Below are 17,828 nucleotides of genomic sequence, written 5' to 3' on the forward strand. Positions count from 1 at the left end.
TGGCTCCGTGAGTACCTGGCCTCGGACATGTCCATGCTGCCCAACCCTCAGTGTGCCTGGACAGAGCAGGAAGGGGCTCCCAGAGGTCCCATCCAGCTACCACATGTTATTAGTCAGGGGTCCAAGGCCTGGAGAGGGGACAGGCCTTGCCTGAGTTCACATAGCTGGGCGATGGGACAGCCAAATGCAGGTCTTCCAGTCCCACCCTGCCCTTTTAGAACAGAGGGTCAAAGCTGTTGGGCCCTGAATCCATGATGGCACACACTGACCAGCCAGGTGGTCTTGGGCCTTGACTTCCCTGGTGAGGGGCATCAGTGACAATCTGGGCTGACCTATCATCCACAAACGCGTGGCTGATCCTCGCTCTCAGGGGAAGGGAACAGGCCTCTGGGGCGGGCAGGGGGAGGTCAGAGGGGGCTGGGGCCCGTGGAGTCCCATCCTGAAACCTTGCCTTGCCCTTCAGGCTTCTTTCCTGTCTGGGGAGCCATCTATGGGTTGTACTCCCCTCCCTGTCCCTCGCTCCCACCACACTCACCTCTGCTGCTGTCCAGTGCCAGGTCTCTGGTCCATTAATTGCATTTCTGTCTGGCCAGTTTGATATAATTTCCCCCTGAGGCCCTCTCGTGGCCCACGTTCCCCGCCTCGGTGAGATCCAGATGTATGTCTGAGCCCTGGGCATGGATCGGCCTTGGCCATTTAGCAGAAGAGATTGTCTGCAGGCGAGAAGGGTGTCTGCAGGTGGGTGGGGTCTGGCCTGCGTTCTGGGGCATCTGGGAGGGCCGAGGGATGTGCAGGCCTGTCTGGGGACCCTCTGTGGGATTCACTGAGGCGACATGGAGTGGGGGGAGTGGGGCAGGGCTGGGAATTTAGGGGGACCATAATCCATCTCCATGGGTCTTCCTGTGGGCCCTCGGTTCCCTCATCTGTGCAGGAGCTGGTGGTGGTCACACATGTGGGAGGGGCCGGGGCTTGCATCCCCACTTCACCGTGTTCTTGCAGGGTAACCTTGGACAGGTCACTTAACCTTTCTGAGTCTCGGTTTTTTCATCTGCCTGAAGTGTTCTGTGTCCTGTGCGGTGTTTGCGGGGGACAAACGAGATCCAATGTAAGGCGTGTGCTAAGGGCAGTGCTTGGTCCACAGTAGGGACTCTGTGCTGAATGAGTGAGCAGGTGGTAAGCGAGCACGTGTTGGGCCATTCGACGAGCAGCATCCGAGGGCCCCGAGTCTCGTTCTGGGAAGTTGGACGGGGTGGGATGGGGTGGGGGTTCTGAGGAAGAAAGCTGGTTTCTCTGGAAGCTCCCTTATAGCTGGGGAGACTGATGGGTGGCCAGGAAACAACTCATTCAAGCGGTCAGTGTGGCCACGGGCAGGACGCTCAAGTGGATGGAGTGTCCAGAAGGGGGGTGCCGGAGCAAAGGAAGAGGGGTCCCCACTCCAACTAGGAGAAAGGCGGGTTGAGGGATTCTACAATGTACGTATGTATGTGTGTGTGAGAGAGAGAGAGAGACAGACAGACAGACAGAAGACAGACAGAAGGTCTGCATGTGTGGCTGGGCTATTTCCATGCATATCACAAGACCGGACATTTCCCAGGACCTTTCTGGTTTTTCCTCTCCATGCTTCCCTCAGCTACATGTCCCCCTGTCCTTTAAAGTTCAGTGGCAGTCCTCCGGGGGCGGGCCTCCACCCAGGGCCCACTGGTCCCTGTGGGACAGCACAGGCGCCTCTCTGGTCTGGGATTGCCTTTGAAGCGCCCTCTTTGCTGTTCAATTGCCTTGCCTTGCCCCAGGCAACAGGCCTGCCAGCCAGGAGGTGCCAGCTCCCACCCTTTTCTGCGGGATGTGAGCTGGGATGTGGGGCTGACGGGCCTGAGCTGTTGGCACTGGAGGCCACTAAGCAGGCAGGGAGCTCCTGTGGCTGCCCTTCGCCTCCCCTCCTCCTTCCTTTCCCTTCTCCCCTCTCTGTTCAGAGATTTAAAAACAAGCCCCCAATGGCACCCCCGTCCCCAGCCCTGCAGCCTCCTGTAGCGTCCTGCGGTGGGTCCCAGAGAGACAGGCGCTCTGCGTTGTGGAATGGAGTGCGTCCTAGATTCAAGTCTTGCTGTGCTGCCGCTGGTGTGCAGATCACCCTTCTGGAGCCTTAGCCTCCTGCTGTCCTTCACTATTCATTCCCCAGACTGTATTCATCACAAACAGAGGTGTGACCGGTGTGTGCTGAGTGTCCCCACTTGGCAGAGTGATTATGTGGCATGAAAGACCCGGAGGACCACATCCTGCATGATAGCCTTTATGTCTGTCCAGGGTCAGGTGACACTTGCCCGCCGCATGGAGGTCAGACTGGAGGTTCCCTCTTGGGGAGGGTCCTAGAGGGAACTTCCCGGGGCGATGGAAACATTCTCCATCTTGACCTCAGTGGTGATGATGCAGGGGTACGCATCTGTAAAAGTTCATCAAGCTATCCACTTTAAACCTGTGCATTTTGCTAGGATAAATTTTACCTCAATAAAAAGAAACAAGGCCAGAACATTAAAATAAAAATGTTAGAAGCATGTACTACTGACCTCATTCCTACTCCCAGTACCAAATACCTTCCACTCAAATAGTGCCCACTTACCAGGGGCCAGTGTCCCTTCCATTTGCTCTTTTTCAGTATTGGAAGTAGCCCGAGGGCCCCATTCTTGCCTTTCACGACCTGCAGGGGACCACTGGGCCAGATAACAGAACAACAACCCGTATTCTAAGTGTCTCCAGCGTGCGGGCACTGTGTAGGTACTCTGCCGGCTCATGATCTCTTTCGAACCCAAAGAGGTGGGCATCTTTCTTATCTACCTGCATCTCCCATCACACTGCAGTGAATTAGGTGATAGACAAACTTTGGAGAAGGAAATCTTTTAAAACCCAAGGCTTTTGGAGAGGAAATAGAGGGTGCCCCTCAATGGGAAAAGCTGGCCTGAGGTCTTCCTGCCCTTGTCCAGTAAGGAGGGACAGAGGCTCCGGTTACCACTATGATTTTCTGCCCTACCCTGGGGCCTGGATGTGGGGCGTGTGTGTGTGTGTGTGTGTGTATGTGTGAATGAATGAATGAATGGATGGGACCCTGTTCTCAAAAGAAACTTAGAACAGAAAGAGGAGACCCATCCAGGGACATCTCTATTGGGCATGGATGAAGTGACAATGAACAGTGACCAAATGGCGATATCTTCCCTCTGCCCACACTTTCACCCTTTCAGGGGCCCCTACATTCAGCATCCCAACTTAGGTCACTACAGCTGTGTGGGAGAGGTGGCCCCAGCTGGTAAGCCCCACTAGACAGATGGGAATACTGAGGCTGGGCTCAGACACTGAGTCGGGCCCAAGGCTGGGACTCAAACCCAAGCATCCAGATGTCAGGTTCCCACAGCATCTTGTAGGCAGGACTGCTGGCTCCCGGGAATCTTAGGACACCTCCCCACCCATGGCTCTCTTTGGGTCCAACCCAACTGATGCCCCCCTAGGCCTTGCGGGGACCCGTGACTGCTTTGGTAATTTGGAATGGCCTGTTCTAAGGCAGGGAGATTGTGTGGACATTCTTGTTCTGTTTCCCAGTTCTTCAGGCCTTCCTTGGCCACCTCCTCTGCCAGAGGGGCTCAGAGAAGACCAAACCAACCCCAATCCTGGAATCTTCCCCTCTCTGCCCTTTCCAAGGTTGAAAGGTTGCCCAGGAGGTCACGGGGTCCTTCCCCAGCCTCCGGGAGTCTTGGCACCTGTTCGGGAGGCCTTCCTTTCGTGGTGGGTTTGATTTCCACAACTGGACAGCTCCCGCACTACTGGCAGTTTGTAACAGACTGGATCAGAAGAAAACGTCTTCCGACCACAGAGGCACAGGACGTAATAAATGGCTTAAACAGGCACCCGAGCCGCTGGGCTTGCACACTTTGTTGTTTCAGCCGCCAGACATGTGTTTTTCTGGGAACACAGGAAATTATCTCTGCCCTTTGAGGAAGGGTAGAGTTTTTTCTGCTTGTGTTTGAGGATTCCAGACCATTCCATCGTCCCAAGCACCCTCTGGCCCCTGGGCTGGATGAAAGAGATCAGCTGCTGAAACCCCTTGACTGTAGCGGGGCTTCTTCAGTGGGATCCCTAAAATAAAATGTGGCAACCCTCAGCCCAAGTGCAGAACTGAGGCTGGACTCTAAGCTCCAGGGTTAGGGTGGTGGAGCCAGCCTGCTGGGGTCCAGCCTCACCACTTATTAGCTCTGTGACCTTTGGCGAGTGCAGCCTCTCTGTGCCTGTTTGCTCATCCATAACAGGAGGGCAGTACTTACTGGTACTCATGTCATGAAGTCATTGTGATCACTAAATAAGGTGCTTCAAATAATACTTGGCACAGAGTAAGTACTGCATAAGCTTTAGCTCTTAGTATAAAATATTTTTCCCTATTAGAAAGATATACATGTTCATTATGGAAAAAGAACAACCTTCCAAATGGTAAAAAGAAAAAATCACTTATGATTGCATCATCCAAATAAATCAGTATTATTTTTGTATATTTCTTCCCAAGAGGTTTTTCTACACAGATTTGTACATGGTGATGACCAGATCTTATATACAATGTTGCATCCTACTTTTTGTCACTTGACATATCCCCATGTTACTTATTGTAAACATAACATTCCGTTAGGAGGAACACAGCATAATTTATTCAGCCATCCTACTGTGGACCTTGAGATTAGTTTTTATTTTTCTCCAAGATTACTTTTGATTTTTCTCTGTATACTGTGTGGGCATCTTTATGCATAAAAGCCTTTTATGCATTTAGGATTACTTCCTTGGGCTAGTGGATATTTTTGGAGGTTTTGATACATATTGCCAATTGCTTTTCCAAAGAGGATATACCAAGCTACACTTGGGCAGTTGTGTTGGAGCTGTATGGGTGTAGGGGGTGGGGGGTAATTTGTTCAACGCTTCTTTTAAATTATTTAAGGTCTGCCCTCAGACTTATGTAAATTTTTATGAAATTTACATAACTCACATATAGAAAAGTGTATAACTGGTGAGTGAGCAGCTGGATGCATTTTCATGAAGTCGGCACTCCCATGTCACCAACACCTGCATCACATTACAGAGCATTCCTAGTCCCCCCCCACCCCAGGCTCTCCTGTGCCACCTCCGGTCACTCCCCACAAGGGTAACCAGGATTCTGACTTCTAACCCAGAAGGTTTTTCCACCTCTTTTTGAGCTTTATATGCATTGATCATGTGGTAAGCATTTTGTGTCTGGCTTCTTTCGTTCGACATCTGAGAGAGTTCTCTGAGTTGTGTGTAGCAATAGCTAGTCCATCTCCTTGCTGAGGAGCATTCCAGTGGGTGGATGGACCACAGCATCTCTATCCATTTCCGTGTTGATGGACATCTGGGTGTCTTCCAGGTTTGGCGCTATCAGAGTGCTGCTGTGAACATTCTAGTGCATGTTCCCTGGTGAGCACATGCGTGCTTTTCTGTTGGGCATATACTTAGGAATGGAGTTGCTGGCTCATGGGATATATGTATTTTCTGCTTCCTGCTCCAATTTTTAAAGGATTACCTGGAAGGCAGAAAAATCCCCAGGACAGTTTGGGCCCCACAAGCAATTGAAGGGACCTGCCTCAGCTAAGAGTAGTTTGAGGGGCACCACATAAAGATCGTGCCCCTCTGAAGCCTCCTGTCTGCGGCTGTCGTGGAAATGGAGTTGGGCCCTGGGTCCTGGCCCTCCTGCTCCAACTGGCATGTGGCTTCTGACCCTGGCCCTGTGCCTCTCATGGCCACTCAGTGTCCTCACCCAGGATCATCAACTGGCCTGACAACCATTGCACTGAGCAGGGCAGGGCTTGGGCCAGACTCCAGATGCAGCTAGGGGGACCCCACCTTTGGACGTGATTGGAAGCACGTCGGGCCCCTCACAAACCCTTTGTTGTAAAAGAATTACACAAGTAGCACATATTCATGTCCTAAGAGCTAAGTGCTTCGAAAGTAGAATGAGAAACTCTAAAAACTCCTCCCCTTTCCACTTCACTGCCCCTTCCCTACCTCCCTGGAGGTAACCACTGCACACAGTTTGGGATGTTGGGGGAGCCCAGAATGGTGGATAAAGAATGGGGGCTCTGAACCAGGCTGCCTCATTCAAATCTCCGTTCTGCCACTTATCATCTGTGTAATCTTGGGCAAGTTATTTTACCTCTCTGTGCCTCAGTTTCTCCCTGAAAATTAGGGGCAATAATAGTAGTCACCTCATAGGGTTGTTGTGAAGAATACATGAGTCAATATTTGAAAAGCACATAGGCCAGCCCTGACTCGTGGCAAGCATTCAAAGGGGCATTCGGATCCTTCTAGTCTTTTCTACACATTTGCCCATTTCCTGCCTAAATGGGCTTGGGCCGTATGTTTTATTCTGCAGTTTGCTTTTTCCACTTGATGCTCTGTCTTTGAGATCTTCTTTCTTATATCTGAGACTTTCCTGTTCTGGGGTCCTCTTTCTCCTTGCCTTTCCCGCATGGAGTCCACTGATTTGCTCCCTGTCTTCCCCCTCCCTCTGTCCACATCCTCCCTCAGGGGAGGTTCTGACCAGCCTGCTTACACTGAGGTGTAGATGACTGATGAGGGAGGCCCCCACAGGCGGTCTGAAACCAGCTCTGGCCCTGACCAGGGGAGCGCAGTTTCGGAGGGGAGATCGGTGTCGGCCTGGTATCAACTGCCCAGGGGCCTGCTAGGGCATTCTGCTTCCCCACGGTCTCCCTCCAACATCATGGTGTGGCAGGTGCCGTTATTGGCTCCATTTTATCCAGGAAGAAACCAAGGCACAGAGAGGTTAAGTGGCTTTCCCAGTCACCCAGCCAGTGTGGGCAGAGCAGGGGCTTCAAAGCCACACCTGTTAGACAGCGAAGCTTATTTTGGTCACAACTATACTAGAACCGGACCCAGCTTAGCGCAGAGGTAGAGTCGGGTGGGAGGTTCTGGGTGGACAGAGTGGGAGGGGACTTGTGGGTTCTGAGGGTGCAGATGGAGGCAGCTCTCGCTGCCTCAGCTGACACTTCAGCCCCTGCCGTGTTTGCCATGCGACTGGACAGGGGCGGGAATTCTCTGGGGCGTCAGACCCCTGGTCCCCTCAGGACGAGGGTGTTACCTGGGGATGGGGGCAGGGGAGAAGTCTCTCCAGGGTAACACCCTAGCCCAGGGTCTGCACGGAGTGGGCACTGAGGCTCCTAGCATTGCTGAATACATGTATGGTGGACCCTTTCCAGGCCTGGGGGTCTGGAGGTCAGATGGTGGGGAGGGGTCCGGGGGCCTTTTGGTTCCCCGTGTCCCTCCTCTCAGTTCTTCCTGACCAGGCTGTGCACTGGGGGAGGCTGTGCGTGGCCCCTCAGGCTTTGAGGGTGAGCAGGTGTGCCGGGGGGCGTGGGGGGTGTCTGTGGTTAGCATGCCCAGGGTCTCTCCTCCACCACCCCATCCACCCTCAGATCCCCTCATGTCCCTCCCTTAAGCCCACACCCATCCCGCCCAGGCCAGCTCAGAGCAACCCAGGCTGGGGGCCAGGGGAGGAGGCTGGGACGCAGTGGGAAGAAGCGGCCCTGTGAGGGGGGTGACAGCTTTGACAACCGGGGTGGGGGCAGGAAAGCCTCACTCTGCTCAGTCACCAAGGCTACTGACACTCTGATGCACAGACACCTTGCTGTTCACAATTCTCCAATATCCTCTCCCCGGAGGCTCACCCAGACAGGTGGTGGGCGGGGACACCTGTGTCCATTTCACAAAGGAGCAAACTGAGGCTGGTGCAGCCATTGAGGCTGAAGAGGGCCCAGCCCAGGCTCTCCTTGCGCAGGGCCAGCTCCAGCCTAGCCCAGGACGGGCCCCAGCCCTCTGTTGGAGAACAAGGGGCTCCTTCTTCTCAAGCCCTCCCCGGGCTGCCTGGCACTGCCAGGCCCGATGACCACCCCCTCCCTCCAGGGGCCAATTTGAAGTGAGATTGTTCCCGAGGGGGCAGGCTCCCCAGGGCCGTGTGTGTGAGTGCGTTCGGGATGCAGCTGCGAGGGGACTGGGCTGGGCTGGGCTGGGGTTGGAGCCCTGAGGTCTGTAGGGCTGCAGTGGGTGGGCAGAGACAGGCTACCTTCTGTCAGAGCAGGGAGAGGGGCGGAGGTGCAGCTGTGTCCCTGATACAGGGCGGAGAAGGGTGGAGAAGGGGGCGTCTGCTCCTTTCTCCTCGGGACTGTCCTGTTGTGAGCTGGGTTGAGAGACCCCTGGGGCTGAGGCGGCCTCTCCGCTAATTCCTGGCCTGGGGGTCAGAGAAGGGAGGACAGATGGGGAGGGAAGGGTCACCCAGTTCTCAAACCTCCGGGCGGATGGTGCTGTCCCACTTGGTAGGGAAGCAGCTGTGGTGCTAGAGGGAGCGGTGGTGGCTTGGGCTCCACTCCTGGCCCTGCATCCACCAGACACGCCACCTGAGACAAGCTCCTTCCCAGCTCTGCACAGAGACGGTGGTCTCCAGAACCCCCCAGCATGGGCTGGGGAGCCAGGCTGCCTGGGATTGGGTCCCAGCTCTGTCCCCACCTTTTAACCTCCTGGTGCCTCTGTTTCTCCTTATCTGTAATAGGAGGATAATAACCAAAACTGCCGAGTGGGGCTGTTCTAGGTTAAAGTGCTTGGAACAGTGCCCAGTACACAGTAAACGCTCGAATAGATGCAAATTGTTATTATTTCCATGATCCACTGATTTTCACTGAGTATCTGCCAGTACCTTCCGCTAATGCTGACTTAGGCCGATGTCTGGCATCAGGCAGTACATGTCAACCTGTGCTGCTTTCCTCAGAGGTCTGGGTCTCATTCTTAGGACCTGGGTGCAGCTCTGGCCTCTGGTCTACACCGCGGCTGACCCTGCCAGTCTTGTGCTTATCCTTACTCACCCTCTCAGTCTACCAAGTACCACGGACTGTGCAAGACACGTTATTTTCATTTAACGCTCTCACCGATCTTCTGAAGTAGAAACTGTTTATAGATGAGGAAACGGAGGCTCTGAGAGGTTAAGTGACTTGCCTAAGGTCACACGGCAAAGAAGTGGCAGAGCTGGGATTCAAGCCCGTGTCTGCCCCGATTGATAGTGCTTGCTCAACCGGAAGTCATACTGCCTCTTGCGATGTCCCCGAGATGGGACCTCCAGCCCCTGCCAGGACCTTTATGGAGTCCTGGCACCCCCGGCTGCCCTGCACCGCTCAGAGAGCCGGCGCATCCTAGCTAGGAGGGGCCTTAGAAGTCACCCGCTCCAACAATTTCATTTTGTGCCTGGGGAGATGGAGGCTCAGAGAGGGGAAGGGATGTGCTCAGGGTCACTCAGCAAGCTAGGGACAGAGTGGGCCCAGCTCCAGGACTCATCCTGTCCTGTCCTCCCTCCTTCCAGACTAGGCCTGGGGGCCTTAGTCCCCCTGTCCCACAGAGACCTATCAGAGATTAGGGCTGACTTGCTGGGTTGAGGGTGGCCTTCCCTGGGCCCTGGCAGGCCCGGGTGCCCTGAAGTGGCCCTCCCTGAGCAGGTTATAATGGCCTGGGGACTTGCCATTCTCATTCAGTGGACTGTAGACTCCACAGGCTCAGGCATACAGTGGCTTGCTGCTGTCTCACCAGGGCCGGTTCCTAAATGGTAAACATTCCCTGCGTACATTCATAGAGCATCAGCGTGTCCCAGGCCCTGGGCTAGAGGCTGAAGACACAGCGTGGACAAGGCAGACGAAATGCCTACCCTTAGGGGAGTTTGCATTCCTAGTGAGGAAGAGATAGACAATGAGTGAAATAACTAGGCAAAAATGCATGATATGTAAGATGGTGATAAGTGACATGCAGAAGCATAAAAGAGGGAAGGGGCGTATGGAGTGGGGGGCCATTTTGCAATTTTAAATTGGGAGTCGTAGAAGGTCTCTGGAAGAAGGGGACACTTGAGCCTTGGAGAAAGTGAAGGAATGAGCTATGGTGCTATCTGGGGTAGGATATCCCAGGCAGAGGGAAAAGCAGATGCAAAGGCCCTGAGGTAGGAGTGTGCCTGGTGTGTTTGAGGATTCGGGTGTGGGTGGAACAAGGGAGAGAGCAGGAGGAGACGGAGTCAGAGGGGACAGATTAGAGAGGGCCTTATATGGAAAGGACTCCGACTTTTACTCTGAGTGAAGGGGAAGCCATGGAGAGTTCTGAGCAGAGGGATGGACAGGATCAGACTTAGGTTTGGACAGGATCCCTCTAATTACTGAGTTACGAGGAGAATGTTGTGAGGCAAGGCATCAGGAGCTCCTTCAGCAATCCAGAGGAGGCCTGGTAGAGGCTGGGCCCACGCTGGTGGCAGCAAGGTGGTGGCACAGGAGGATGCACCTGAGGTCAGATCTGACAGGATCACCACGTGGTGCGAGAGGAAGAGAGGAGCCCAGGGTGACTCCAAGCCTTTGGGGCCGACCAACTGCAATGGATGGAGGAGAGGGAGTCTCCATTTCTGGCCCAGGAACAGGAAACTTGGATTCAAGTCTCAGCTCTCTCACCCACTTGCTTGATGACCTTGGGCAATTCCCTTCCCCTCTCTGGGCCTCAGTGTTTTCTGCTCCATGCTGGGCGTGATGCCCCTCGTCCTGGCCCCTCCCCAAGACCCAGTGCTTTGAAGAGGACACATGCCTCACAGATCTGTCCCCCGTCCACAGGGAGCCAGCTCCGGCAGCCGCCATGGCGTCGCGCATCGGGCTGCGCATGCAGCTCATGCGGGAGCAGGCGCAGCAGGAGGAGCAGCGGGAGCGCATGCAGCAGCAGGCCGTCATGCATTACATGCAGCAGCAGCAGCAACAGCAGCAGCAGCAGCTGGGGGGACCACCTACCCCGGCCATCAACACGCCTGTCCACTTCCAGTCTCCGCCACCGGTGCCCGGGGAGGTGCTGAAGGTAGGGCCTGCTCCAGCCTGTCCCCCTGCCCCGCCCTGCTCCCAGGACCCCCTAGAGCCCTTGTCTTCTCCCCCACCCAGGTGCAGTCCTACCTGGAGAACCCCACCTCCTACCACCTGCAGCAGTCCCGGGACCAGAAGGTGCGGGAGTACCTGTCCGAGACCTACGGGAACAAGTTCGCTGCGCACATCAGCCCGGCCCAGGGCTCCCCGAAGCCCCTGCCCGCCGCCTCCCCAGGGGTGCGGCCAGGCCACGTGCTGTCCTCCTCCGCTGGCAACAGCGCCCCCAACAGCCCTATGGCCATGCTGCACATCGGCTCCAACCCCGAGAGGGAGGTGAGTGCCGCTGGCCAGGGGCTGCCGCCAGCAGAGCCAGGGCCAGTTGTATGCTGCTGGGACAGCCAGTCTGATGGCGGAGGCGAGGTGCTGCCCTTGGGATCATAGTCTGACAGGAGACACAGCCCTGCCCTCAGGGAGCCCAGTCTGAGGGGGGACACGGCTTTGTCCTCAGGGAGCCCAGTCTGAGGGGAGACACAGTCCTGCCCTCAGGGGGTCCCAGTCTAATGGGAGACACGGCCCCGCTCTCAGGGAGTCCCAGTCTGAGGGAGGAGACACTGCCCTGTCCTCAGGGAGCCCTGGTCTCACAGGAGAAACATCATCCCTACTTTCGATAGCTCTGCTAGAGAGAAACAGGAGACTCATACAGGAAAGCCCCACACACTGCAAAGCTGTGTCCACACAGAAGGCACATAAAGCCACCTCCCTGGGCACCTTGGCTCCTTGGGAAGAGCTCCGGCCTGGGGCTTCGGGCCTGTGGGACCTAGACAGCCCATCCTCTCTCTGGGTCTATTTCCTTCTCCCCCGATGAGCAGGTCGGGTGAGGTGGGCTCTAAGATCCCTTCAGGTCAGTGCCTGTCCCTGTGCCTCTTCCCCTTGTCCTTTTCCCGGTGGGCCCTCCCCAGACCACTTTTCTCTCTTTCAGTTTGATGTCATCGACAACATTATGTGTCTGGACAATGTCCTGGGCTTCATCAATCCTGAAACTCAGATGCCCAACACGGTACTGCTGGCCAGGGTGGGGTGGCTGGGTCAGAGGGAGGGGACAGAGGTCCTACAGTGGCTCTGAGCCTGGAGAGAGACGGGTCCTCACCTGGGCAGAGCTGGCATCTCGCTGCAGAAATGAAAGTCGCCTCCATCAAATCATGTGGCGAGGGCCCAGGGCCAAGCAGAATCATGGATCCGGAGAGATGTTCCTCAGCCTGCGCGCATGATAGGGCTTCAGGGGCACAGGTGGCTGGGCAGTCGGGGAAGGCTTCCTGGATGGGGCTGGGGTAGGAGGCTCTGCTGCTGGGCCTCAGCGCAGGGCAGGCGGAAGAGCATTCCTGGCAGGGAGCAGCATGGCCACAGGAAGGCCTGGAGCTGATGAGTTCCTTTGGGATCTGGGGCTCTCCTCCTCTACCCAGCCCAGGGCCCAGTGGGCACAGGCCTGTGTCCCTCACTCCCTGGGGCGAGTGATATGGGGCTGGCTTAGTCTCCTCCCTCTGGCAGCTTCCTGGAAGCGTGAATGCTCTCTGGGCCTACTGGGCAGAGATGAGGTGGCTGGTGGGAAGGAGCCAGGCTTGGAATCAAGAGGCCGGGCTTCTGGCTTTGGTTATGACCCTGGGAAGTCCCTCAACCATTCTAAGCCCCAGTTTTCTCAGCTGCAAAAATGGGGATTTGCCTTCTACCCACAGGATTATGGGAAGATTAGATAAGGCGAGAAATTGTGGGCAAGCAAGCATTGTGCAAGGGTGACAGGTATTTACATTGAGCAGGTGGAATTGCGGGTGCCCCCTCCCCTTTTTTGGAGGTCTAGAACCTCAGCTGCTCACTTCTGCCCCTTGGGCCTGAGCCTGTTATCCTAAGCTCGGCCCCCACCCATGCCACCAATGGGAAGTTCCCAGTTCTTGTGGTGGGAAGGCAAGGAATCAATCCTCAATCCCCACTGCCCTGGTGACATTGCTCAGTGGCCCCCAGGAGCTGGCAAGGGCCAGTTGAGCCTGAAACCTGTCAATGGCGAGGGCTGGGAAGGGAGAGAGGGCGCGGGCGGGCACGAGTGTTTGGTTCTTTTTGTGGCTTCCGTGTACCCTGTAAGATGCCTGTGAACCATGTAGGGGTCTGGGCCTGTGACTGCCTCTGTGTGTTTCTGTGGCAGGAGCTGGGGAGATCTTTCCAGAGTTCAAATCTGTCCTTGGTTAAACCCCCACTGGCTGCTCATCGCAAAATCCCAGGGTCTTTGCAAGTTGAACCGGGCACTGCAGGAGCCAGCGCTCCTCCTGCCCTGCCCGCTTCACCCTGCGCTTCTGCAGCTTGAGCTGCTTGTGCCTGCCACGCTCTGCGCAGCCACCTTCTTGCTCGGCCATCTGCCCTGCCTGCGCCCTTCCTCGCATCTTTGCCAGGAATTAATTCAAGTTCCACGCCCTCTGGAAACCTTCCAGAAACTCTAAAATAGATTAGGTGCCCCTCCCCTGGGCTCCCAGGCCTAGGGTGTAATCCTCCCAGTGCACTATCACTGGTCTGATCGCCCTCTCGGTGCTTCCAGCCCCTCTAGGCTGGTTGTTCCCTGAGGGCAGGGGCTGCACCTTATTCAACTCTGGACTCTGCAGGCTTTCAGGTGGAATTGCTGGGGGAAGAGGCCCAGGGTGAATTTGACATCCCTGGTGCTGGCTGCAGACCCCTTAAAGCTGACACTGCCGCCCAGGAGGCACCAGTACAGCTTCCCCGCCGGGGATCTCTGGGAACAGCTGTTCCTGGGACGATGGGCCCTGGGGAGGGCCCCTCACAGAGAGAAGGCTGCTCACTGCATTCCTCTCCCCACCTCACCCCACAGCTGCCCCTGTCCAGCAGCCACCTGAACGTATACAGTGGTGACCCCCAGGTCACAGCCTCCCTGGTGGGCGTCACCAGCAGCTCCTGCCCCGCGGACCTGACCCAGAAGCGAGAGCTTACAGGTACCATCTCCCTGCCTCCCTGCGGCCCCGGCTTCCCTCCTCCTCCTCTGCCTCCTCTGCCTCCCTCCCAGCTCCTCTCTCCTTCTTCCCTGGCCTCCAGATGCTGAGAGCAGGGCCCTGGCCAAGGAGCGGCAGAAGAAAGACAATCACAACCTGAGTGAGTCCCGCCAGCCCCCTCGCCCTGCCTCGCCCTGCCTCCCTCTCTCTCTCCTGGACCCTGCCCTGCACAGGTTCTAGGAAGGCTTGCTACCCAGCCTTACTTAGATCCTCCCACTCCTGTGGCTCAGCCCTGCTGTCTTTCCACCAGCCCTCTTTAGGAGGGGGTGGGAGAGGGGGCTCCAGGGAAGAGATAGTCATGAAATCCCCAGGCCTCAGAGGGAATGAGTTTATCAGATTGTTTTCTTAGGGCGTGGAACCTGGGAGCCCCTGGGGAGGAACTCTGGGCAGCGGGAGGAGTCCTGCCCCAGGCAGCTGTGCTGTGCTAACAGCCTGACCAGGGCCCCTGAACTGCGTCTGGCCTGCGCCCTGGCCCCCTCACCCCTGTAGAAATCCCAACTTGTTGGTCACGTTGGTCACCCATTACTTCCCAGAAGGGCTGGGGCGCCTTCCTTGGGCTGGGGCCTTCTCTCCAGGTGGGGCCCCCATCCCTCTAAATGCACCCTCCGCAATCTGTTCACTGCAGTTGAAAGGAGGCGGAGGTTCAACATCAACGACCGCATCAAGGAGTTAGGAATGCTGATCCCCAAGGCCAACGACCTGTGAGCGGGTTTCTAGGGGGAAGGGCAGGGGCTGGGCGGGTAGCAGCTGACAGGTATTATCTGTACCCAGCCCCTGAGCTCGGGCCAGTGGGGAGGGACAGGAAGAGAATCCCTTGATTGCAACCTTCTAGGAGTTATTGCCTATTGCCAAATCAGGAAAGCTCAAGACAGAGGAGCAGATGTCCTGGAAGTGGGGCTGGGGCTGGGGGGCTTCCTGGAGGAGGAGTCACGTGAGTCCTTGGACTGGTGTAGAGGTGGTCCGAGGGTAGAAGCAGTGAGAGGCAAGGGCAGGCGTGGGTTTGGCGGCAGGCATGGAAGGCCTGGGGAAGGAGGCTGCTCCGAATTGCTTGGTTCCCTGGTATTAGTGAGGTGGGCTGTGGCAATGAGGTCACCTGGGAGGGCCTGGTCTCTGCAGATGGAGATCAGCCTCCTCCATAAATAGGGGATGGCCAGGGCTGCGGTTTGTGGGCAAAGCTGGGATGGACAACACAGGCTTCTGAAACTAGAGCAGGGTGTGACCTCCACCCACTGAGCTCAAGGCAAATACCTGGCCGCTCCTCTGAGCGTGCACCTCTGATTCTGCGCTGCCTGCAGGGACGTGCGCTGGAACAAGGGCACCATCCTCAAGGCCTCTGTTGATTACATCCGGCGGATGCAGAAGGACCTGCAGAAGTCCCGGGAGCTTGAGAACCACTCTCGGCGCCTGGAGATGACCAACAAGCAGCTCTGGCTCCGCATCCAGGTCTGGCCCCTGCAATTGGACTTCTTGGGTAGCTCTAACCCCTGACCCCTGGCCTGGCTCCTGACCCCAGGGGCAATGCTTACACTCTGAAGTTGGGGACATGGGAATGACGCCCATGAGGAAGGAGGCTGTGTCAGTCAGGATGTCATAGTTTGGTAACAAACAGTCCCCGGCCCCTTTAAGCAACAGATATCAGCTGGAGGTACTGTCCTGTGAGATGCTCACTCTGGGACCCAGGCTGATGGACAGGCACATCTAGATGTGGCTCCTAAAGCCATGTGTCACTCTTAAGTGACCTGTGTCGCTTCTGCACACATTTCCTTCATCAATGCAAGTACATATCTACACCTAACCTCAAGTGGGGCAGGAAAGTGCTGACCCCCATGTGTGGGAGGCAGAGAGCTGGGACTGTTTGGTGGATGGTGCTAAGAATCATCACGGGGGCCAACTAAAGAGCGAAGGCTTGGGGGAGTCAATTACCTGGAGCGCGGGTTCTCGTCCTGGCTCTGCGTGGACGGCCTCTGTCCTCTTTGGGCCCAAGCCTGATCATCTACACCAAGGGCGATTGGACTGAAGCTTTTCAACTTTTCTATTTCTCATAGGAGATAATACAATTTACATTACAATCCAGCACACATGGCCATACTCAAAGTGAAAAATCAAAGTTTCATGAAAGAACCCTCATCCTTAATAGATGCAATGCATTCTGATAATTTCTATCCTAGTCTAGTCTAGGCAAGTCTATTTCAATTAAAAAAAAGAGAGAGAGAGCTGGTCAAGACTCACCGCAGTGGTTTTACAACCCACTAATGAGTTGCGACTTGTAGTTTGAAAAAACGCTGGTCTAGACTCGAGAGCTACCCTATGCTTCCTTCCAGCTAAGACAGTTTTTGGTCTTGGGTGCCACACGGGAGGGGCCCAGGCTCAAGTGGGGGTCCAGGGGGGCAGCTGGTGCACATGGGTGTGTGCCCCCAGCCCTCTGTCTGCCCTACCCACAGGAGCTGGAGATGCAGGCTCGAGTGCATGGCCTCCCCACCACCTCTCCATCGGGCATGAACATGGCCGAGCTGGCCCAGCAGGTGGTGAAGCAGGAGCTGCCCAGCGAGGAGGGCCCAGGGGAGGCCCTGCTGTTGGGGGCCGAGGTCCCCGACCCTGAGCCACTGCCGGCTCTGCCCCCCCAGGCCCCGCTGCCCCCACCAGCCCAGCCACCCCAGCCACCGTCCTCATTCCACCACCTGGACTTCAGCCACAGCCTGAGCTTTGGGGACGGGGGCGATGAAGGGCCCCCAGGCTACCCCGAACCTCTGGGGCCAGAGCATGGCTCCCTGTTCCCCAACCTGTCCAAGAAGGATCTGGACCTCATGCTCCTGGATGACTCACTGCTTCCACTGGCCTCTGACCCCCTCTTCTCCACCATGTCCCCTGAGGCCTCCAAGGCCAGCAGCCGCCGGAGCAGCTTCAGCATGGAGGAGGGCGATGTGCTGTGACCCTGGCTATCTCCACGTCGGGGAACAGGGGCAGGCCTGGGGGCTGGGAGGGCAGGGCCACCTCCCTCCCACCCTTCAGGCTGCACTTGTGTGTGAAGTAGCCACCTGCCCTGCCTCACTCCTCCCCGCCGGCCCCCTGTTTGGACTTAGTGCCTGCTTGGCAGCCCGTGGGGTCAGGAGAAGCCCCCCACCCGGCTCAGTACTCCCCAGGGGCAGCCCTCTGGATGGGCTGGGCAGGAACAGGCCTTCAACCCAGCTCCCAGAGGTGAAATCAGGCGGAGAAGGGAGGGGACAGGGTGTGCTAGAGGTGAGAAGAGGCCCTGGGAGGGTTCTGTCTTCTGAGCCTGACCCCCCCACCCCCCACCGATGAAGGAGGACATGTTGGAGCAGGGGGTTCAGAAAGCTCCTTCTCCGAGGCAGCGACTGGTCCCGGGGGTGCCCAGGCCTGCCTTGCTGGACTCAGATGGCAACAAGCCCATCCTCCGGCCTCGCACTCCCCCCTCATACAGGTGGGGCACTCCCACCCCCCTTTGGTGCTAACAGCTCTCCACCAGGCGGTGTGAGGGTAGGGGGTGGCCGGAAGAGGGGGCACTGGGTTCAGGTTAGAGTGTGGGGTGCCTGCTGGAAGAGCAGCTCCCCTCCAGGATCCCCACTTTGTGCCTTTAGTAAACACTGTGCTTTGTACCCGCTTGTCCTGTCTCTTTGGAGTGGGTCTGGGGCTGACAGAGAATAAGGGAGGATTCAAGCCAGCGGGCTCCTTTCTGGAATCAGAGTTTGAATGCCCCCAATGGGGGTCAGGGTAGGGGGATACAGAGAGGAGGAAACAAGCCCTTCACCTGGTTTCCCCCGCCTCCCCAGCCCTGCCATGGGAAGCTGGAGAAGTGGCCTGACTTAGGGGGCTTGGGTGCTGACAGGGGCATTGTCCCTCCTCAGGGCCA

At 56.7% G+C, this 17,828-nt stretch overlaps 1 protein-coding gene across 2 annotated transcripts in view; it reads left to right on the top strand.

The window, feature by feature from the left end:
• TFEB (transcription factor EB) overlaps positions 1–17,574 on the top strand; it is a 45,348-nt gene extending 27,774 nt beyond the window's left edge. For both annotated transcript variants that reach the window (XM_046640751.1, XM_046640750.1), the window contains exons 2-9: positions 10,680–10,914; positions 10,995–11,249; positions 11,896–11,973; positions 13,783–13,903; positions 14,004–14,060; positions 14,586–14,661; positions 15,256–15,403; positions 16,402–17,574. In XM_046640751.1, the coding sequence (XP_046496707.1) occupies positions 10,702–10,914; positions 10,995–11,249; positions 11,896–11,973; positions 13,783–13,903; positions 14,004–14,060; positions 14,586–14,661; positions 15,256–15,403; positions 16,402–16,890 (1,437 nt within the window). In that variant the 5' untranslated portion in view covers positions 10,680–10,701 and the 3' untranslated portion in view covers positions 16,891–17,574. The remainder of the gene's footprint in view (positions 1–10,679; positions 10,915–10,994; positions 11,250–11,895; positions 11,974–13,782; positions 13,904–14,003; positions 14,061–14,585; positions 14,662–15,255; positions 15,404–16,401) is intronic.
• Positions 17,575–17,828: the final 254 nt, after the last annotated feature.

Source organism: Equus quagga, chromosome 15 (genome assembly GCF_021613505.1).
Source record: "Equus quagga isolate Etosha38 chromosome 15, UCLA_HA_Equagga_1.0, whole genome shotgun sequence".
NCBI lineage: Eukaryota > Metazoa > Chordata > Mammalia > Perissodactyla > Equidae > Equus > Equus quagga.